The sequence below is a fragment of the Trichoderma ghanense genome (assembly GCF_004382785.1).
Source record: "Trichoderma ghanense strain CCMA-1212 chromosome Unknown scaffold_4, whole genome shotgun sequence".
NCBI classification, from domain to species: domain Eukaryota; kingdom Fungi; phylum Ascomycota; class Sordariomycetes; order Hypocreales; family Hypocreaceae; genus Trichoderma; species Trichoderma ghanense.
The window spans coordinates 51,133-72,670 of record NW_027395667.1 but is presented as its reverse complement, the minus strand read 5'-3'; the positions used below and the strand labels follow the sequence as shown (position 1 = coordinate 72,670).

The following is a 21,538-nucleotide window of genomic DNA, read 5'->3' as shown; positions in this document are numbered from 1 at the left end:
GAGAGCGCTCAACAGGCTGCGAAGCCTGTCACGGGAGTCGGTCCTTGGCCCATCCGACGCGCAGAGCTGGTACGAGGCTGGCGGGAGGAGCAGGAGGCTGCCTGGGTGCGGATTCGGGCACCAGAGGATCGAAGGCGGGCGTCGTTGAGGATGGAGATGCGCAGAGAGTCGCTGGTCTGGCCTGAGGTTGAAGCTTCACGGCAGTCGGTTGGGGGTCGCGTAGATTTAAAGTCACGTGCGCCCGACGCTTGCCAGCCAAACCACGCGTCGCCGCCCGAGCTTTAGCCGCCGCCATTGTGCCTGATCCTTATTGCTGCCGCCAACTGAGACGAGCCGGGCGGTCGCAAATCTGACTTCAGCATCAACTTGCGCTGCCATTGCGTTGAGCAGCTCTGGCTATTGTCACGCCTCTTTTGCCTGTGGTTTCGTGGGGACATTGATGACGGTGACTAGACTTGCTTCTCACCTGTCACTCACTGACTCATATAGGGGAACCCGGCAGCCTGGCGACCACCGCCCAATGCTGATGTGAGGCTGCTGTTTGCCATCCCTCCAGGCAGCCCTTCTGATCGAGTCGCGACAATGGCGTCCAAGCGCAAGGCTTCAGCGATGAATGCGGCCGCCTCGGACGAGCCGGTGGACCCGTCCGACGAGCTCATGTTTCTGTGTCTTGGAGGCGGCAACGAAGTTGGGCGGTCATGCCACATCATTCAGTACAAGGGGAAGACGGTCATGGTAAGGATACTCTGAGAGTCATTCATTTGAGGACGGAGACTGCTTGATTGGATTGAAACTAATGGACATCTGCTCTTCTTAGCTTGACGCTGGCCAGCACCCTGCATACGACGGCCTCGCCGCACTGCCGTTCTATGATGACTTTGATCTCAGCACCGTAGACGTGCTTCTCATCAGCCAGTAAGCGACATATCCCCCTTCCCCCCCCTCTCCCCTCCTCCATCAGTGAAAACATAAAGTGCCAGGCGGCGATAGGTATGGGCGAAGGGCGTTTGGTGCTTGTAGCGAAGGAAAAGGACATTGCTCCATCTGCACAGTGATGTCGCCATGTGTGCTCCGATGCAGTGTCTCTCTTCATTGTCTCTGTCTCTCTTGTTCTCTCTATCCACATTATATGCCAGTTATGAATACAATACGTTGTCCGCCTGTTCACGCTTTGCCCCCGAGACCATCGCTTTGCTGCCTTGTGATGTACCGACCCCGACGACCTGCCACTGCCGCTGCCACTGCTCACTGCCCACTGCTCTCGATCCATGAGCCGTCGACGAGTTCCTGAAGCCTATTGCTAACGCGAGGGATGTAGTTTCCACATTGACCATGCGGCGTCTTTGCCATATGTCCTGGCCAAGACCAACTTCCGCGGCCGCGTCTTCATGACGCATCCGACCAAGGCCATCTACAAGTGGCTCATCCAAGACAGCGTCCGGGTTGGCAACACGGCGTCAAACTCGGCCACGCAGCTCTACACGGAGCAGGATCACCTCAATACGTTTCCGCAAATCGAGGCCATCGACTATCACACGACTCACACCATTTCCTCCATCCGCATCACCCCCTATCCGGCCGGCCATGTGTTGGGAGCAGCCATGTTTCTCATCGAAATAGCCGGCCTCAACATCTTCTTCACCGGAGACTATTCCCGCGAGCAGGACCGCCATCTGGTCTCCGCAGAGGTTCCCAAGGGCATCAAGATTGACGTGCTGATCACCGAGTCGACATATGGCATAGCATCCCATGTGCCGCGGCTGGAACGAGAGCAGGCTCTCATGAAGTCCATCACGGGAATCCTCAACAGGGGCGGTCGAGCGTTGCTGCCCGTCTTCGCCCTCGGCCGAGCGCAGGAGCTCCTCCTCATCCTGGACGAGTACTGGGGCAAGCATCCGGAGTACCAAAAGTTCCCCATCTACTACGCCAGTAACCTTGCGCGGAAGTGCATGGTCATCTACCAGACATATGTCGGAGCAATGAACGATAACATCAAGCGACTGTTCCGAGAGCGCATGGCCGAGGCCGAAGCAAGCGGCGATTCGGCGGGCAAAAACGGGCCTTGGGACTTCAAGTACGTCCGCTCCCTCAAGAACCTGGACCGCTTCGACGACGTCGGCGGCTGCGTCATGCTCGCCAGTCCCGGTATGCTGCAGAACGGAGTCAGCAGAGAGCTGCTTGAGCGCTGGGCGCCCAGCGAGAAGAACGGCGTCATCATCACCGGTTACAGCGTCGAGGGCACCATGGCCCGGCAGATCATGCAGGAGCCCGACCAGATCCAGGCCGTCATGTCTCGCAGCATCGCGGGCGCCCGTCGAGGCCCAGGGGGAGACTCGGAAAAGGTGCTCATTCCGCGGCGGTGCAGCGTCCAGGAGTACTCCTTCGCCGCCCACGTGGATGGTGTCGAGAACAGGGAATTCATCGAAGAAGTTGCTGCGCCCGTCGTTGTACGTTATGCCCCCCCCTCCCGCCTATGTCCTATTCACCTGCGTCACAATCCAGTGACTGGCTAACCCTTGCACAAATTTGTTAGATCCTCGTCCACGGCGAGCAGCACAACATGATGCGCCTCAAGTCCAAGCTCCTCTCCCTCAACGCCAGCAAAACACTCAAGGTCAAGGTCTACTCCCCCCGCAACTGCGAAGAGCTCCGCATCCCCTTCAAAGCCGACAAGACGGCCAAGGTCGTCGGCAAGCTCGCCTCCATCCCTCCCCCCAAGGACCCCGACGCCCCCGCGCCCCTCGTCACCGGCGTGCTCGTCCAGAACGACTTCAAGCTCTCGCTCATGGCGCCCGAGGACCTGCGCGAGTACGCCGGCCTCAACACCACGACAATCACGTGCAAGCAGCGCCTCACGCTGAGCGCCGCCGGCGTGGACCTCGTCCGCTGGGCGCTGGAGGGCACGTTTGGAGCCGTGGAGGAGCTCCCCGAGATGCGCCGCGTCAAGAACGGCGGGGCGTCGTCGGACGGCCACAACGACGACGGCGACGAGAAGATGGCCGAGTACGCGGACGAGGAGGTGGCCAACCTGGTGGCGGCGTACCTCGTCATGGGCTGCGTCTCGGTGCGGTACCGCACCAACGGCGAGGTCGAGCTCGAGTGGGAAGGCAACATGCTCAACGACGGCATCGCCGACTCCGTCATGGCGGTGCTCTTTTCCGTCGAGAGCTCGCCCGCGGCCGTGAAGCGGTCTTCCAACACCAAGCACTCTCATTCTCACTCGCACGAGTCTTCTTCCGCCGAGGGCCTCTACGCCGCACAGCTGGACAGCAAGAATCCGCACGCGCATGTTTCCCCTGAAGATCGCCTCGAGCGACTCATGTGGTTCCTCGAAGCCCAATTCGGCGCCGACAACGTTGCCCCCGTAGAGGACCCCAAGCTACCCCCTCTCCCCATCTCCTCCAAAGAAGCAGAAAAGAAAGCAGACAACAGCAACGCCGACCAAGCGTCTCCCAAAGAAGAACCCCCCACCGACAACAACAACACCGACACAAAACCCGCCATCAAGTCTGAAGAATCAATGGACATTGACAACGACAACAAGACCAGCGAGAACGACGACGACGACGCCGACGCCAAGGAGCAGCTGAAAGAGCGCCAGCGCAAAGAGCTCGCCCGCCTGCACAAGCTCGGCATCCCCGTGCCCGGAATCTCAATCAGGGTCGATAAGATGGCGGCGACGGTCTGGCTGGAGGACCTCGAGGTGGAGTGCGGGAACAAGGTGTTTGCGGATAGGGTCCGGGCGGTGGTGGAGAGGGCGGTGGAGGTTACGGCGCCGCTTTGGGGGTGAATTACACGACACGTATTTTCTACTTGATGAAGGTGGCGGATTGATGGATAGATGAGAGAGATGGGTGGATAGAGAGAGTGNAGATACGATGCTTGCTAATTCGTGTGGTGCATGTGTATATAGTACAGGTCCGGGACACGCAGAGGTAGATAAAGAAGGGGGGGGGGGGGGGGGGGGGGGGGGTTGGTATATCGACTCGGAGACTTGAAATAGCTAAGAGGTGAACACACACGACTTTAGATATCAGCGACGAGATATAGCAAAACGATTACTTAGTCTACGCAATGGAGAATATCACAATGAAGAGTTCATAGTAGTAAAGCGTAGATCAGCCCATCATTATCCCCATCCACTTGCTTTTCCTTTTTCACGTACAAAGTCTCGCCTACATCAACACACATAAAAGCAGTGATGCAGCAGCCTATAATCATACAGGAGTAAAAAGCGGGAGCTGCAACCAAGCTCACTAGGTCTACTGCATTGATCGGAAAAGAAAGCAAAACAAAGAACAAGTACAGAAACTAACAAGAGAGGCAACGAAAAATTAGTGCCCCAGAATTACACCCTCATTCCCCCTTATTCCAGGTAATTCTTCAACTCCTCCGACTCTTCTATCAGAGTGTTAAAAGAAAATGGCGTAAACGGCCAGCCCGCAAACTCGGCAAACTTGGAAAACGACTCGACCCACGCCAGACGCAGCGAGTGCAACATGGCACTTGTGCCCTCCATACACACCAGAATGGCAATTGCTGACAACTTGTTAGTGCTGTTGATCCAGAGACGTTTTGGCATCGACAAGACTTACTAAGGAAAAACCACAAGTAGAAGCCGACGACAATCATAAACACGCCAAGCACACCGCCCGTCGCAAGGCAGGGCCCGAGGGTCATGTCCCAGAGCACAACACTGAGCTGCTGGTGAGCAAGCGACAGGGCCCAAAGACGCAGGTAGGACGCCGTGTGGGAAACGCAGTTGAGACAGAATTCTACAGACAGGTAAGCGTTAGCAGTCTTTCAGAGATTCCCTGTGAAGAAAAAAAAAACCTACCAATGGTGTGAATGATTTGGTGAATCATGACTTCGCCAAACTCAAACTCCTCGTGGTCCTCGTCAATGTCCTGGGAAATCATCGCCACGCCGCCGTCCTCGTCAAAGCTGTTGCCGTGACCATTTGCCAGCGCGTCCGTCTCGTCATCGCCGTCCAAGGCACTAACCCGGGACGTCTCGCCAATGCCTCGGTAGCCCCTGGCACGGGTCTTGCTGTTCTCCCAGCGGAGGTAGAAGGGCTTGAGGAAGAGGAGAATGGGCACTTGGATGAAAGCGAGCAGCAGCAGGGCCGACTGGACATACTCTTGTCCGGCATACAAGCGCTCATCCAGCTTTCCGGGCTGCAGGAACATGTAGATCAGCATGTTCAAGAGGCCGGGAGGGTTCCTACCCGAAGCCTGCCAGTCAACTGACCACTTGTAAACGATGCAGACCACGAGGTAGCCAAAGATGGACTGGAAGAAGATCATGCCGGGGATGAAGTTGCCCCAGATGTCAATGGGCTTCTTGAAGTGCCTGGCGTTGATGTACGATAAGCACAGCGAGTACGTCATGTGGGCCCAACCGAGGATAATGCTCATCTTCATCTTGTAGCTGTTGGTGAAGAGCAGGTTGTTTTCGGCGCCGTGCCAGGCCCAGTCGAGGCCAAAGGGGTAGCGGTAGCCATGGTCATTCAGGCGGGCCACGACCGCATCTCCCTCGGACCAGTGCTCAGGCCTCTCAAACACCCAAGCGCTCTTCCAGAGAGTCATGGACTTGGAAAAGATGTCGTTGTACATGAGACCGGTGAAGACGGAGAAGACGGCCATGACCAGGGCGATGTAACGACCGTAGAAGATCATGGCAAACAGTTCAAAGGATACCTTCTTCAGCGGCTTCTCCCAGTAGATCATGGCCAAGGCGGCAGTAAGCATGATGATGGCGTGGCCCAAGTCGCCAAACATGACGGCAAAGAGGAACGGGAAGGTGACGATGACGGGCAGGGCAGGGTTGACTTCCTGGTAGGTGGCAGTGCCGTAGGCGTTGACAATGGTCTGGAAGCCCTCGGTGAACTTGTTGGTCTTGAGGTAGGTGGGCGGCTTCTTGCTGGTCTTGATCTCGTTGACGATGGAGGGCACGGACAGGCCAGCTCGGTTGGTGACATCCTGCAGCGTCGACCGGATCAGAGGCATGTCGTTGGTGGGGCACCATGCCTCGGCGATGAGCGTCCGGCGAGCCGAGTCGTACGAGAGCATGTTGAGCGTGCTGTAGACGGCCTTTTCCTTGGCGATGAGCACCGTCCAGGGGGCCAGCGACTGGGAAATCTGGGTGAGCTCGGCCTCGAGCGTGGCCTGGGTATTGCGCAAGACGTTCTGGACGTCTTCCAGGCGGTTGTTGACCTCGTGGATCTGCTCGCGGCGCAGATCGCTGTTCTCGTCGACATTGTAGACGTCGGCGCCCATGGACTCGGAGATCTTGCGGATCTTGCTCAGAATCTCCTTGCCGTGGGCGAAGATGACAAAGACATTCTTCTGAATGGCCTCGTTGTTGGTCGGGTCGATCAAGGGCTCGGGAATCTCGGACTGATTCATGTACAGGTTTCCGCGGAGGGTTCTCCAGAGGATACGCTCGAAAGCGGCGACACGGTCCCTATTGATGACACCGGCGACGAACCCGATGTTCATGCCAGAGAATGAGCGCTCGACGTCCGGGGCGGAATTGGCCTGCTCCATGTCGGACAGCAGGGGCGCATCGTCCTGCTCGTCAGTCGACGCGCGGATCTCGTCGACGTTGCCGTGGGCGCGGTCGAAGAAGCTGCCGGCCTCCCGCAGGACCCAACGCCACTCGGTGAGGTCGCCCTCGCGCTTCTTCAGCGTCTCGTAGCTGTCGTTGAGAGCGGAGATGCGCTGCTCCAGCTTCTGGGCCCGCTCGGCGAGCTCGTCAATCTCCGACGTCGATGGAGACGCAAGCTTCTCGGCGTCCAGATCCAGCTTCCGCAGAGGAATGCCCGCCTTTTCCATCTGAGCATAAAAGTAACCTAGAAGGAAACTGCTGCGTTAGTCGATACCGCGTCGTGACGGATGGGGGTGCGAGAGGGCGAGCTGATGGAAGGGGATTGCCTCGCTGGTGACGTACGCAGTTGTCGCTCGACATTATCCAGGCGTCGGATCTCCTGAGTAAAGGTTCGCTGAAAGGCGCTGACATCCTCGTTGAGCTGTTTCGAAGAAGGAAAAAGAAAGAGTTAGCAGCCTCGACATTGGCTCATCATCATCATCCATCATCATCATCATCATCATCATCATAACCACTATTCATGGCGACGAGTAGAAGAGCAAAGCCGGGACATGTACGTACATCGCGAAACTGGCACAGTCCAAGCTCACCAAGCGCAGTCACAACCTCCCGACCAATCTCGTTCGACACGTAAAGCTGCACCATGCTCATCTCCGCCGAGCGGAACGGCGTGTCCTTTCGCGGAGCCATGGTGATGCGGATTCGGGGCACCAAGAGACTCTGCGTGAGGATGAACGTTTGGGAGAAGGGACTCGAAAGAGGGAAAAGGTGTACGAAAGAGAGAGAGGGAAACTCCCTGGAGGAGCGAATGGCTCTAGAGGTACGGGGATACAAGCATGGAAACGGGCGGAGCCGCGAATCCAGTTGTTCCGTAAGGCGCTACGTACCTGCATCCGTCACGTGAACCGCCTCAAACCGCTCTTTTGGGGCTCAGCTCTGATACTTTGAGGTGTCATCGGCGCCAAAAATAAGAGCCGTACCGAGTGAGTAAAGCACAGAAGCATAAAGTGCGTCCAAGTCTGCAAAGGGACAGGTCGAATTTGATAAGGGCAAAGCCTACATTATAGCTCAATGCTTCGTTTAACACATCTCAGTGCCTGTTTCTGACAAGCATCGTATCGACGTAGTCAGAAGAAGTCGTCATTGAGGTCGGAAACTTGATGGATTATGTCATCTCCAAGTGCCGTCATCGCCACCAACTTGACTTCCTAATCAGGCCAAAAAAGACGGTAACGGCTCCGTCACCTTGCATAGAAGCTCACCGACAAGATACTGCAAAATTCCTTCATAACGATATTCCAATTTATAACTGCCTGTATTACTGCTAACTCACACTGAGGTATCTGTAAAAAGCACTGAATTACCGTAGGGACGAGAGAGACGATTCAACCCAGAACCAGGCAACCCCCCTCTAAAAAAACCATGGCGCCATAATGAGGCCTCGATTCCCTCGTTACCCTTGCCAAAACTCATCCCAACCAAACGCCCGTAATTTTTTTTTTTCCTTTTCATTTTTCCTGTATCATTACCCTCGATGAACAGAACGCTGAGCAAAGTTGCTTTTGGATATCTTTCCTAACCTCCAACACCGTCCGAAAGTAAGACCCGTACGCATTGCGCCTCGCAGGATACAGCCCATAGGCAAAATAACAAAATCCGAGCTCCAGTCCGCCTGAGAGACAAAAGTGGAGTTGAGAATATAAGGATGAGATTGAGATTAAAGAAGGAGGAGTGCGAGCCATTAGATGCGTCGTCCAAACATGTAGGAGCCGTACATGCCACCGACTTCGGCGACAGCCACAGGGACCTTTCTCATGCCCCAGCTGTCGGCGCCCATCTTCCACACTCGGCTTCCATTGTCTTGAGTTGTGCCGTCTTCGTTCTTGCGGACAAGCCAGTAGCGGCTGCCAAACTCCTTGGCAGTCCAGCCGACCTTCTCGAGGCTCTTGTTCGACTTGGCAGCGCGTTCGTAGGCCCGTTCGGCGATCTCAATCACATGAAGAGGCGCCGAGGCGGGGGCCAGCAAGTCGCTGGCGCTTCCGATGATGGTATCAATGTCTGAAAGATCAATGAATTTGAGGTTATGGGAGAGGGCTTCCTGGCCCTGGAAGAAGATGGAGCGGACTTCGCTCATGCTCAGCCCACGGCCAAGAGCGAGCTCCTCAAGAGTCTGCGAGAGCCTGATGAGCTCCGGCAAGTGAGCCGCCTCCATTCGACAGCCCCGCAGGCTCAGCGAGCGGAGCGTGGTCGGCAGCTTGGGCAGCAGCTGGTTCACATCATACTTGCCCAGCAGCAGGTGGGTGCTTGCGTCGGTCGCCAAACTAAGGAAAACCAACGACTTGGCCGCCGGGTGAGTCGAGAGGAATTCCAAAACAGCCGTCGCAGACAGGTCCTTGCACTTGGCGAGGTTCAGATGGGTCAGTCTCGCAGAGTGGGGGATGGAGAGAAGGGCCTCGTCGGTGATGCGCGTTCCCATAACATCCAAGTGCGTCAGGTTAGGCAGCCGGGGGAGAATCTTTTCGAAAACGGCAGGTGGCAGGCTGAGGCACTTGTGGAAGGACAGCCTGGTGACGGAGAGCTGCTCGGGCCACTCATCCCCCAGGACGCTGACGAAAGAGTTCTTGAACGAGACGGAAGAGCAGCCGCAAAAGTCAAGGCCGCGGAGTTCAGGCGAGTGGAAGAAGAGCTGGCGCAGAACGTCGCCGCTGAGATCGTCGTCGATGTACTCCTGAGCCAGGAATTCCTGAAGGTATGGCATCAGCTTGAGGCATTGGACGAGCGTCTCTGACGTCAGGTTGCGCGCCTGAGCCCTCTCGCTGGCGGTGCTGAAAAACATGGACGGGTTGAAGTGGCTGAAGTCGAGGCGGCGCACGATAGTCGCGAGGGACGGATATGTCGAGATGGTGTTGAGGAACTTGCGGAAGATTCGCGAGTGGGGGATGGTGACGTGCCGGTACAGAGTGTTGAGCGTGGCGGCGTGGAGAGATCGGGAGGTTGTCAAGAGAGCCATCAGGTCGGCATTGCGGGTAGTCAGTCCATTGGGGGGGAGCTCGATGAAAAGCATGTCGACGATGGAGCCTGTGATGGTGATTGTCAGCGACCTCTCCCTTTGATTGCATCGACAATGGACCTCAGAAAGAATATCCAGTCCAACTTACCCAGAACCTCAGCAGGCAGCCTCTCCAAGGGGGACATGCTGGCCGGGTAGGCTTCCTTTGGCTTTGCGACGACGGGCGCCGGAGACTCCCAGGTCATGCCCAGCCTGTGCAGATTTTCAAAGCTGCGGCTGGCCGTCTTTCCCTTGAGAGGAATCTCCCTCCATCCCTTGAAGCCGTCGGCCGGGTACCAGAAGCCATGGAGCCTGCTGTTGGGCTGCGTCACGGGCGGTCGGAAAACGGGCTGGCTCAGCTCGAGGCCGGGCGACTCGTCAAACACTTCCTCGGGCACGTCTGCGTACGACGAGATCTTGGAGCGGGTGAAGGTCTGGGCGAGGCCGTCGTCGTTTTCGCGCACCGACGAGAAGGAGCCTCGCGAGGTCTCGGACTGGGGCGAGATTGGGCGCGCCATGATGGATCCCTTGTGAGCAGACAACTCGAGCACCGACGGACGACGCTCAGAGCAGCAGCGGGGGGCGGCCATTTATAGTCCTTGGTTGGAGGAGATTCGCAGATGAGGGCTTAGGTCGTAGTTATTTGGGCCGTGGAAGGTAAATGTTTTAGACTGGGTGTGGCGCCGAGGCTAGCGGGAGTCTGTATGTAAGGGCTTTTGGAAGTGGAGAGGCGAAGGTTTGGGGGTGCCTTCTCGAAGAGCGACGATGGTGGCGGCGACGAAGATGTTTGTTGGGTATTTGCCGACTCTTTGCTATGCTGTTTTCCGTTCGAAATTAACGGAAGACGGTAAAGATCGGAATCGTATCGCTGCTCTCTTGTCTAATATGGCTTTTTTTTTTTTTTTCGACGAAACAAGCCGCCAAAGACAAACGGGATCTGAATTCGGGGCGGGAGACGGAGGACGAAGCGGGCTTGCTGAGGGCACGGGCAGCGAAAGGGCACGGAACGCAGTACGTAAGATGATTCAGACGGCTGGGGCCTTTCTCACACACGCAAGAAACAATGAATAGGCTCGAGAGACGGCGAACGGGCTTTTTTACGAGGACGAGAAGAAGAGGACCTGTCTGGTGGCGGCGTCGTGGTGGTTCTGGGGATTTTTATGTGTAAGTCGAATGTCGTCCGAGTCGGACAGGGGGGGTGTGGGCCTAGCACCGAGGCTTCGCAGCTCTCGGAACCCTTTTGGGCCTCAGTTTCCTTTCGTCGGCCTCCTCGTCTCTGGCGCTCAGGGGCCGAGAGGGGGAAAGAGGAGGGTGTGCGGATAGAGCAGACAAACGGGCAGCTGCGAAGCCCAATCTGGCACCCCATTTCTGTGCTTGATGAGTTCAATGTGCCTGTGTCTCCAGACCGGATCGCTGATGCTTCAAAGTAAGGTAACAACGTTGGTTATTGCTCTCGTCTTTGTCTCGTACCTGTACTTTTGCCAGCCTGTTGGCAGCAGCTTGTGCTCCGCGGCCACAGCACCGGCAGAGCCCCAGCAGTGCTGCTCTTGGCGGTACCGGTACTTGCTTACCTACCCACCCACCTGCAATCATGCAAAATCAATTGAGAGCGACCTGGGGGAGTTGATCCATCCAACTCTTACGCAAAGGCACCCCAGGATTTGCGGCATCGCGGCGCCGGAGATGCTGCTCTTGCGCCACTGATCACGCCCGGACGACGGTGGCTGGCCGTTGTGACGAGGGGCCGTTTGCCGCAGGCCTCGTTAGCACTGCTGGCACTGGCACCCGTCCAGCGCTGCTGCTGCTCAGCATCCCGCTGCTCTCCACCACTGTCGGGTCCAGTATGCACATGCAATGTAGCCGCCTGGCAGTGGGGGGGAAGCTCTCCAGGGCTGTCGTTTGAACGTGCTGGCACGCGGCGCTCGCCATTAGCTCACAGCACGTCTGGATTGTGTAATGAAAACCGGTGACTGGATGCTGGCGGCCGTCAGGTGAGCAGCGCTTGGGAGCAAGTGCCACTTTTGGCTCGAGGGAACTTCAATTGGTGCAAGGCGAAAATGAAATGAAATGAATTTAATCGACAAGTCGGTTCCCCCCAAAAGTGAGGCAAGGGGTGGGTTGATTGATGCAATCTTGGGGGAGAGGGACGAAGGTGAAGCAACGTTTGTCTGAAGCATTGCTGCAAAGCAGTCAGTCATTCATTACTATCAGGGTTGCAGACAGGCATCAACTTTTGGCTCCTCGTCTCGCCCTTGCTCTGGAATATTCTGCGATGGCTTCCCTGGCAGCCCTTGGCAAATCAGCGTCACAGCACTTGCTCATTGTCTGTTCCTCTTTTGAACAAGCCCGTCAGCATCCATGTCATCTCCTGACGAAATGTTCTCATATTCTCATACTACCAGTTCCGTGCCGTGCAATTCATCAGCACTCAATTCCTCCCGCTGGCTGTGGCTTCAACGCCTACCACTCGCAGCACTCGCAGACAAAAGACCACTCACGTCATGTCCCATCAACATCACACACACACACACACCATGCCTATTACTGTACAAACTCAAGCTAATAACCTTACCTTATAAAAACTGCCAGCCAACTCGCTTCCGGGCTCGGGAGGTGCGGTGGGTGTGACGCTGCGCTGGTTCGAGTGCCGTAATGGAAACTCAGCATCAGCCAAAGCCTCTCCTCTCTGCGTTAGAAGCGTTCAGTTATTTTTACATAACCACTCGCCCTCAAGGTTGCTTCTGCTCCTTGGCCCCTAGCCACCTCAACAGAACTCAACGTTAACCTTGACCAGAGCAGAAAAGTGTCCTCGTGATCCGTCTCGTTGGTACGACCAGCTCTTGGTGCCAATCCCCCTTCCAGCCAGCCATCTCGCTTGCCCACATTGCCGGGAAAAGAGCTGGTGCTCCATAATGTACTCGATTCTTCGCACCCGCACGATGCGCAGCGGCCAGGCCTCCTGATTGACACGCCACCCCTTGAAATTGTTTCTTTGGGATGGACGGATCGCTCTCTCAGGTACAGCTACGGAGCACCGGGAATAAGTACGCGGAGCTGATGAATGGTTACATACCTTTGGTATCCTGTCCTGCCTTGTCCTGTCCTGTCCTGGCGTGCTCATCTGACGATGCATCGATGCGACAGCCAGCGGCGCGACAGCTTCCCCGTACTGGGGTCCGATTCGCGGCTGGGATTGGTCAATGGCATCGGATCGGGCACGCCGCGGCCACGAAGGGTTCGGGAGAACAGCGAGATCAAGTTGTCGAGAACGTTGGAGGCAGTTTTCGAGGCGATTCTTCTCATCGCCGCTCTCCGTGCTCCCTCCTCGGATGCCTCGCTCCTTTGTGCCTTCTTCCCTCTTTCTGTTCAGCATCTGGGTCTGTCGTCATGTTCCACGGAGTCTGCCGGCCTCGCTTACTCCGTCAACGAGCTGGTCACGAGTCCGAATTGCTGGCGGCTCTGATCCGAAATTCCGGTCCCAGGCCTGCCCCTGTGCCAACATGCAGCTACACATTCCACGGACCATTGCCCGACAGCTTATTGCGCGCCGTGCTCCAAGGTACGTGTCCTTGTGATAATCGGTGGCAGCAGCAGTACCAGCAGCGGCGACTCGGCCATCGGATACGGACGGCATCGTGCCGCTGCCGGCGTTAACAGCATCGGCAGCATCAGCATCTAGCATTGCAGGACCCCTCCCCCAGACATGTCATCGTGCTTGGTTGGACTGTACGTGAAGCCGTCAACGTGAGTGGAACAGAAACACACCGGCAGCGCCAATTGCAGGTCTCGACCCCGGCCAGCGCAGCAGCCGCGACGCCGACAGACGGGCGAAGCTTGCGAGGACACGGGGTTAATACTCATTAGCATGCTGCATGACCTGCTCGAGGCTGTGAACCGAGGCCAGCCGGTGCCGATGGACCCAGATCCAGATGACGGATTTCTTTCTTTCTTTTTTTTTTTTTTTTTTTTTTCTGGCCATGAAATCCGTATGTACCCCGTACTCTTTGCCTCTTAGCGCATCTCTGCTGCTAATCACACGCCCCTCGCCCGCTCTAATGCTGCGAGGTCGGACGCTGGCCTCGCCTCCAGTATGTAATGCCTGAAGGGGAGGGAGAAGCAATGAGTAATTGCTTCTGCAGCACAAGACCATCACGAGGTTTGTCATGAAGCTTCTGGCGAAATGACAATTACATCTCAATCTGGACAGGAATGCGAGCACAGGAACCGTACATAACAGAGACCCTGCGACGTGGCGTCGACTTGCAGACGTCATCCAGATCTCATGGAGCCAAACCCCCAAGCCATCCAGCCCAGGGTTCAATCAAATTTCTTATCAGATCCGTTCAACACAACAACGTCTATGTACCTACCTAGTAATCTTCTCGTCTCCTTATCAGGTACCAACTCCAAGTACACGCAGCTCGAAACACGGCCACTCAGCAGCCTCCAAATGCCGTGCTAGAATTTAACCTTGATTTTGGCCTCTATTCCATCTTCCTTGGTCGCAGATTGGCCCAAAATAGTAACTGCTCTCTTTTTTGGCTGTCTTGATCCTTTCAAGCATCATGCCTATCATCTACCAGCCTTTGATGCCGCTCAGCTTCGTCCTCGGAGATGCACGTCCACGGAACTGGTGCCGAAGACAGTCACACCAATAAAACACCAAGTCATTACACACACAGAGAGCTGGTCAACAGGTAGAGGTCAGGTAGTTGAAGTCGCACAAGCACCGCAGGGTCTGGCGACATTAGTTAGGAGGCCAAGCCATTGCCCAACACATGTTCAACCTGATGCAACTCGCCCTTCGTCTGTCTGTCTCTTACAGCCTCTTACAGCCTCTTGCAGCGCAGCCTCTTAACAGGTAGGTACCTTGCACTGCAGCTGACCCCCTTGCTTCACCTACTTGGCATGCGGCGCTTCTTTCGCGTTTTCGCAGCAGGCATTGCGGTCCTTTCAGGCGCCTCGATCGACGATGCGGATGACGCTCGCTGGTGGACTACATGTGCCAGGAACTTGCACGGCGTCGGCGGTCTCGCTCACGATGCCGGACAGGAGGAGGCTCCTTTTTACACTTGTCATGCACTTTGTACTTTATGCATCCTGTGCCGGTACTCCGTCCTCTTACGGCCACGCAAATCGCATCATATGGGATCCTCCTGGCGCCACCTGCAAGGGAGGGAAGCAGCAAATCGAGATGCTAGCAAAAGAAACCCAAACTGCACCCAAATGGTGACCCAGGAACTTTTTTGTTTTCATTACTATACTATAAATCCTTTAAAAACGCCAAAACGACCAACCCAACGCTGACGAGTCGCTGCTGGACCCCATGAGTAGGAGGCAAAAGGTAGTGGCTGCTACCTCACCTGCATGACCAATCACCAGACTCCAGCAATGTAATAGTACCTGTAGCAGTCTCTCAAGGCCTGCCCGACGGCGGCCAGACCCGTCGTTGTGATGACCCAAGAAGCCATGAGCCCGGCCACGCTGCTGCTCCCGCTCAGTCCTCCATGTCGACATCCTCGTCGTCCTCGTCCTCGTCCTCGTCGACATCCTCGTCGTCCTCCTCTTCCTGCCGGAACGTCTGCACCTCCTCCTCCACGCCACCATCCACCCGCACCCTGACCCTCCTCTGCTCCCCTCCAAAAGCCTTGACGGCATTCTTCCTCGTGGCCAACAGCATCTCCTCCTCCTCCTCGACGACCACGTCGCCGCCGCGCTCCGCCGCCAGCTCCGCCAGCCTCTTCTTCTCGCTGCCCCGCAGCCGCGGCAGCAGGTGCTCGTTCTCGGCGACGAGCTTGCGCGCGGCGGCCAGCTCCCGCTCGCGCTTGCCGGCCATGCGCTTCTTGTAGAAGACGCGCTCGCGGCGGGCGCGGATCTCGCTGACGCGCTTGATGGCCGCCAGCGTCTTGGCCGCCAGGTCGCGGTCGTAGCGCACGGGCTCGTTGCGCCGCGCGGCGAACTGCAGCGTGCTGTCCACCGTCATCTCCTTGCCCGCGTTGCGGCGGTAGGCCTTTGTCCACTTGAGCTTGCGGGGGTTGCGCTTCATCTTGTAGTTGCGGTTGCATTTTGATCGGCAGAATCGGAAGGATTTGCCTGAAGAAGGAGAAGATTGTTAGTTCGTTCCACGCCATTTGGATGGTTTCGGGGAGAGGCAGGTCGTCATGTCGGATATCGTCTACTCACCATCGTTTCTGACAAAGGTGATGCCCTTGGAAGGGTAGGCCGGCCGGCCACAAAAGCTGCAGTCCTCAATCCTATGCTCCAAGTCAGTATGCCACCCTCTCTGATAATTCGCAGCCGAAAAACGTACCGCATCGTGGCTGTCTGATGTGGATTGTGTAAATGTCAAAACAAACTGGGTATCAATCAATATCTCCCGTCTCGAGGTTTGGTTCCGCCTTCAGCAGCAAAATCTCTGCCATATTTTTTTTTGCCACTAGTCCCTTATCGATAAAAGAAACTGCCTTGTATCAGCCACATCTTCAACGGTGCACCAGCCACAGCTCCCCCCCCCCTCTCTCTCTCTCTCTCTCTCTCACACCCCGCCCCCCACTCCAAACAAGTTAGATCTTGTCTCTGCGCTTGTGCTTTAACACGGTACTATTTTCCCTCTTCTTCTGGCCTTATTTTCCCTTCAAGAAACGGGCTATTCTGCCACTAGCTTGACGCCGTCGATGCGGCTCTTCGTCTTCCCACCCCTTTGCGAGAATCAAAAGGAGTGCAACCAGCAAGGGGGGCCGCACTTTGTCGCTGCCAACTAGTCCAGGGCAGGATAAAAGGAATGGCCTAGAATCTCTTTCCCCGGATTTTCGTTATGTAAACGAGCGGATGAACCAAAAGACATCACGCGGAGCGCTAACAGACGAAGGTCATGGCAAGACTCGGTGGGAATGCCAGAAGAACCTCCTCAAGGACAAAGTACGAGAGTCAAAGCGAGGTCACTTGTCTGCGAGGTCAGCTTACTTCCTGGGCACTTCTACCCATTCTTTGCTCGTGATCTTGCTTTGTTGGGGAGGGAAGTTTTTCTGCATCATCATCACCGCGTGAGCGTTGCACGAGAGACAGTCTTTTTTGGTTCGTCTTATACTGGAATAATCACCTTCTGGTCTCCATTCTCCCTCTCAAGCCTGCCTGGGTGCTCCTTCGAGCCCACCTCCTAACTCCTGTGCTTGAAGCACCCAGGGCAAACAGGCTGGCGGAGCCTTCATCGGCTTTCAACGTTAATTTCATCAAAGCTCCCCCCCTTAGACCCCGTTCAGAAGAATACGGGGTCGCAGACTAATTGGGGAGGAAACCAGGACGAAAGGCAAGGGGGGCGTGTGAACAGCACGCACAGCATCAGCCTGGTTTTGACCCCGTGAACGATGGACAACTGGATATCAGTTGCGGTAGTGAAAACAGCCACTGAATGTTGGGGAAGGGGTTGCAGCTGGAAACCCCCCATGCTTTGCTATTAGCTAACATCTTTTCCCCAGATTCGTCTGTTGGGCGTAACAAAATACTCGGTATAGCCTCGTTTAGGAGGCAAGGGAACAACACGACTCGTCCCAGATCGACATACGTGGTGTATACAGTAATAGTACATATACGAGCTGCAACACCATGCCAAAAGTGTCTCCCCCGCAGAGTCAGCCTCCCGTCAACATACCATCATCACACATACATACTCCATCGACTCCATATTCCACTTACTCCATACATTTCTGCCCCCTATATCACCCCATATTACCCCATACATGACTTGACTCCCCCCGACATCAACCACTCCATCCACGACAACCCAGACACGTAATGCGTATCCCCTCCACAACGCACGTACGCAGATTCTGCTCCACGTCGCTTCATCAAGCATACATGTGTTGTCTGATGGGCCGCCCTCTATCCCACCTCCCTCCTCTTACATACTCACGTCCGACGAGAGCAAGTCGAATGTCACGCAGAGCTTGCCTTGAGCTATCCTCCCGAAAGCTACCTAACCTGCATCCGCGTTACCTAATGAAAATCCTTCATCCGTTTCCCTCTTCACGCAGCCTCAGCCGACGATCGATTCTTGACGAAAGAAAGAGAAGAGAGAAAAAGCAGCAAACATCAAAACCAGCCGCTTGCATTTTCCCTCCATCACCCCCCCCCCGGGGCCAAGTGTCTCATCCACCAAAAAATGCTATTGCTGCTACCGCTTCATACTTCCGAAAGCATTCATCACACATTTTGCTCTCTTCATTCTCTGCCCAATGGCGACCCCCTCCTGTTCCCACCTAGATCCCACAAGACCTGCCTCCCTATTCCGTCATTGCGACGCCAATAACGACATATGCATCTATGCTTCCAACATGTTTTTGCCATGGGTAATGCATTCTTCCTTGCGTAAGACCTCGTGCCTCAATCAAAGGCCATCTCATACACCAAGAGACAAGAGAGAGAGAGAGAGAGAGGGAAAAGGAAAGGACTGCGTAAATCCGAAGCTGGCAACCCGAACGTGAATACTATCCGTAACAAAGGCCTAATATTATGTGTGGCCGAATCCTATGTGAACAAGCAAAAGAACGCCCCGTGGTCCATGTGAAGCTGACCATCATCGTGCATGCCAGCCTTCGGTAAAAATCCCAAAAAAAGACAGAAGGAAAGTGAGAAAGGAGGGTGCAAGAAGGTGAACAACATGAAGCAAGTTGGAATAAACGCCGGTCCCCTAGATGGAAGACAGAAGAAATCAAAGATCAAAACAAAGGCTCGGACAACGTCTTGATGCCAGCCGAAAAGCTAACATCCAAAGCCAGACTGGCGCTTATCTTCCGCAGGTTTGACCTGCGTCTGCTTCCGTAACGATACAGCTGTCGACTCATCGGCTACCGTTCTTTTTGCTGCCCACCTTGAGGCGCTCTTTGCAGTCGGGGCAGTACCACTTGGCTATCGGGCGTTGTTAGCATCATCTTTCCTCTAACTTGGTGGACGGCTCTCCTCAGGAGGTCAAAAGGGGGCAAAGATAGAAAACTTACTCTTTGAACTTGGCGGAACCTTAAGGCCTACGCAAGCCAAATGAAACCATTCGCGAGCACAGTCATCAGAATCGCACGCCACCATGGCGCCGTAGCTGATGCTGTTGCAGTAGCAGTACGTAGCCTCGTCCGGATCAACGTCTGCGTCGTCGTCGCCGTCGTCGCCTTGCATGCTGTTTCCATCCTCATCCGCGAGCTGGGCCACCGCTTGTGTCCCCGCGGCGCCCTTCTTTTGCTGCGCCTTCTTGCCATTGCCCATCGGCTCTGCGTTGCGCGTCGTCCGAGGCCTGGCAGCAGCCGCATCTTGGAAGCTGGGCAGAGCCGGCGTGGATGGCTTGCTTGCTCTTCCGCTCTTGGTCGTGACCGTACCCGTCTGCGGCGTAGGCTGGGCCGGCTCGCTCTTGCGATCCGCGTCCTCCACCCTGCTGTTCCTGCGACTAGACGAGGTAGTAGTGGTAGCGACCGTAGCAATTGGGGTCGCCGCGGGCTTATCGTCCACCCGTTCCGCCTCCTTCGGCAATGGCTCAGTCTTGACCGTCACAGGTGTTTCCTTGTTAGACTCGGAGTCGTGGTTGGGGCGTGACCAGCTTGCAGCCGAGGGGATCTCGGGCGTGCTGGCGACGTTCCCGTTCGCCTTTTTGGCTGCTGACGAGGATGGCCTGGCCTTGCTGGCTTCTGAGTTTGATTGTATGGAGTTCTGCCGCGCGCGAGACGTCGTCGGTCGGGGGGCAGGTGTGGGTGCCGCTGCCGGTGCGGGCGACGGGCGGGTCGGTGGTGCCTTGTTCTCTAGGAGAGTTCCCAGCACAGGAGAGGACGCAGCTGAAGGGGACATCGTGGCCGATAGGGCATTCCTGCAAAAGAAAAGCACAGGGCAGTCAGCATCTTCATCATAGCTCAGATCGAAAAGACGAATGTACTAGAGAAGGGAAGATGGCAGTGACATACTTCTTCTTGGATTGGCCGCTGCTCGTGGGCAGAGCCTTGCGTTTCTTCGGCACCTCGGGGGCCGGTGTCTCACGAGGGCTACCGGTGGACTTCGCTTTGGATGCATTGTTACCGAAGACAAGGCTCATGGCACGCTCCATGGGTGGCGCTTCGCCCCCACTGGCGGCGGCTTTCTCCTTGTCTTTCTCCTTCTCCTTGTCTTTATCCTTTTCTTTCTCCTTGTCCTTGTCTTTCTCCTTGTCTACTTTGCGTCTCTTCTGTGGCGGGTTGCCGTTGGAAGAGGCCCCGGTAGTGATGCCCAAGCCAACATTGCTGTTACTCTCGGCCGTCTTCCGAACTTTGCTCGAGCTGGATTTCTTGTTAGTGCCGTCCTTGTTCCGGCCATCGTGGTCATCGGCTTCGGAGTCGACAGCGTGCGTTTTCTGGCTCTTCTTGGCCTGCACGGCTTGCTTCCTGGCATCGCTCCGGGCGGCCGCCTGTTCTGCCAGAGCTTGTGCGGCTGCCGAAATGGCCGCCGCGCCATCGCGTCTGGACCGCTCAGCCGCCTGCGCCGCCTTATTGTTGCGATTCTCAGGATAGGCCCAGTGGGTGGTGCTCCCCCATTTGGCCTCGTCGCTGAACTCGTTCTCCAGATACGGCCACACGTCCTCCACCCGAGCCAGCTGCCTCTGCAGCGCCTCGTTGGCCGTGGATATGACGTGGTTCTTCTCCTCCAGCGACACGAGCATCTCTTGTATTTTGATCGCGGTCTGGCGGAACAGCTGGCGGCGGTGGAGGTTGGAGGGATCGAACACGCCGCCGCTGGCCTCGTCGGTCGACGCCACGGACTGGCTCTGCTGATTGAGGGCAACCCCGTTGGAGCTCGCCTGGGCGCTCATGGGCGCGGATTGCGGCGGCGCCGTGCTCGAAGCGTCATTGTTCGTCCGCGCCTCGGGAACGGCGAGCGACCTCGCGGAGGCGACGAGCTTGAACAGCTGCTCCTGGGGAGCGAATATCTTGGCGTCGACCTCCTTGAGCAGCGTGAAGTGCCGCACAAGCTCTTTGGGCAGGGCGGTAATGGTGTCGGCAAAGTGGGTGATGGCAGGGAAGATGTCAATGGGCTGGTCGCCAGCTGGGCCGCCCAGCGAGTCTCTGAGCCCGGAGCGGGCAGCCGTCGCCGAGCTGCGAGGAGGATTCGTGCGCGTCTGGCGGACAGGCTGCGACCTCCGGTGCGACGGCGCCTCCACGGCGGGCGCCTTGGCCGACTTCATTGCTGGCACGGCGAGGGGGAAACGGCACGGGTGATGGATGTCGGAGAGAACGGTGGTGTAGAGGGGCGACGGACGCTGGCGAACTTTTCTCTACCCTTCTCTAGAGGGCGGCGGATGGTGCTAAACAGGAACGAACAGTAAAAAAAGACGCCTCGTATCGGGGACCGGCTAGGCCATCCTGCTCTGGATCTGCGGTCGGGGAGCCAAATCATGCGGGTGAGGCGTGGGGACGGTGCAGCGGTCGATGATGCTGGGATCGAGCAGCAGAAAATCGTCGACTTATCTGGTGCTGAGTTTGGGAGAGGAGCACAACTGGCAGCCGTCTGCCGCGAGATACGGCGGTACGTACCGCCGGGTCTGCCGTTCCTGGACAGCTAGCGGCGCATGACACAGCGCGCATTGGACTGGGAGAGCCGCTGCCATTGGCTGATCGGAAAAACAGGGCTCCGAGTTAGCAGAAAGACGCCCCACGCAAAGCCGATTATGGCGTCAGCCGAGCTGCAGCGGCATCGCGCGCATTCAACATGAACGCCGAGCTTGTGTCAGTGGCTGCGAGAGGAATTCCGTAGGCGGCTTCTTCCATGTGAGCTTCTGTACAATCCTCGTTGATTATTGGATTTGGATCTGCATGGGGCTGCAATGATGAGTACACGGGTGAGAAAACATAAAGGATGTAGGACCAAATTACAACT

The 21,538-nt window shown here is 56.4% G+C and overlaps 8 protein-coding genes across 8 annotated transcripts; 2 read left to right on the top strand and 6 right to left on the bottom strand.

Annotated features, from left to right (window-relative positions):
• Positions 1 to 28: 28 nt before the first annotated feature.
• Positions 29 to 295, bottom strand: CCMA1212_004189 (uncharacterized protein; the record flags this gene model as incomplete). The annotated part of the gene is made up of 1 exon (XM_073701505.1): positions 29 to 295. One exon carries the CDS (start codon positions 293 to 295, stop codon positions 29 to 31), a length of 267 nt encoding a protein of 88 aa, XP_073559760.1.
• Positions 296 to 582: 287 nt separating this feature from the next.
• CCMA1212_004188 (Endoribonuclease YSH1) lies at positions 583 to 3,790 on the top strand (the record flags this gene model as incomplete). Its single annotated transcript, XM_073701504.1, has 4 exons — positions 583 to 735; positions 818 to 915; positions 1,319 to 2,447; positions 2,534 to 3,790. 4 exons carry the CDS (start codon positions 583 to 585, stop codon positions 3,788 to 3,790), a joined length of 2,637 nt encoding a protein of 878 aa, XP_073559963.1.
• A 576-nt stretch (positions 3,791 to 4,366) lies between these two features.
• CCMA1212_004187 (uncharacterized protein) lies at positions 4,367 to 7,502 on the bottom strand (the record flags this gene model as incomplete). Its single annotated transcript, XM_073701503.1, has 6 exons — positions 4,367 to 4,539; positions 4,596 to 4,775; positions 4,838 to 6,853; positions 6,952 to 7,030; positions 7,171 to 7,329; positions 7,497 to 7,502. The coding sequence occupies 6 exons, from the start codon at positions 7,500 to 7,502 to the stop codon at positions 4,367 to 4,369; spliced, it is 2,613 nt and encodes an 870-aa protein (XP_073559758.1).
• An 848-nt stretch (positions 7,503 to 8,350) lies between these two features.
• On the bottom strand, positions 8,351 to 10,176 carry CCMA1212_004186 (F-box protein; the record flags this gene model as incomplete). Its single annotated transcript, XM_073701502.1, has 2 exons — positions 8,351 to 9,687; positions 9,768 to 10,176. 2 exons carry the CDS (start codon positions 10,174 to 10,176, stop codon positions 8,351 to 8,353), a joined length of 1,746 nt encoding a protein of 581 aa, XP_073559759.1.
• A 1,121-nt stretch (positions 10,177 to 11,297) lies between these two features.
• Positions 11,298 to 13,340, bottom strand: CCMA1212_004184 (uncharacterized protein; the record flags this gene model as incomplete). Its single annotated transcript, XM_073701500.1, has 5 exons — positions 11,298 to 11,590; positions 11,864 to 11,948; positions 12,231 to 12,344; positions 12,732 to 13,031; positions 13,077 to 13,340. The coding sequence occupies 5 exons, from the start codon at positions 13,338 to 13,340 to the stop codon at positions 11,298 to 11,300; spliced, it is 1,056 nt and encodes a 351-aa protein (XP_073559757.1).
• On the top strand, positions 12,786 to 13,121 carry CCMA1212_004185 (uncharacterized protein; the record flags this gene model as incomplete). Its single annotated transcript, XM_073701501.1, has 1 exon — positions 12,786 to 13,121. One exon carries the CDS (start codon positions 12,786 to 12,788, stop codon positions 13,119 to 13,121), a length of 336 nt encoding a protein of 111 aa, XP_073559756.1.
• A 1,815-nt stretch (positions 13,341 to 15,155) lies between the features above and the next one.
• Positions 15,156 to 15,973, bottom strand: CCMA1212_004183 (Ribosome biogenesis protein rlp24; the record flags this gene model as incomplete). Its single annotated transcript, XM_073701499.1, has 3 exons — positions 15,156 to 15,751; positions 15,842 to 15,912; positions 15,969 to 15,973. 3 exons carry the CDS (start codon positions 15,971 to 15,973, stop codon positions 15,156 to 15,158), a joined length of 672 nt encoding a protein of 223 aa, XP_073559755.1.
• A 2,521-nt stretch (positions 15,974 to 18,494) lies between these two features.
• CCMA1212_004182 (PHD finger protein ING1) lies at positions 18,495 to 20,846 on the bottom strand (the record flags this gene model as incomplete). The annotated part of the gene is made up of 3 exons (XM_073701498.1): positions 18,495 to 18,562; positions 18,652 to 19,502; positions 19,597 to 20,846. 3 exons carry the CDS (start codon positions 20,844 to 20,846, stop codon positions 18,495 to 18,497), a joined length of 2,169 nt encoding a protein of 722 aa, XP_073559961.1.
• Positions 20,847 to 21,538: the final 692 nt, after the last annotated feature.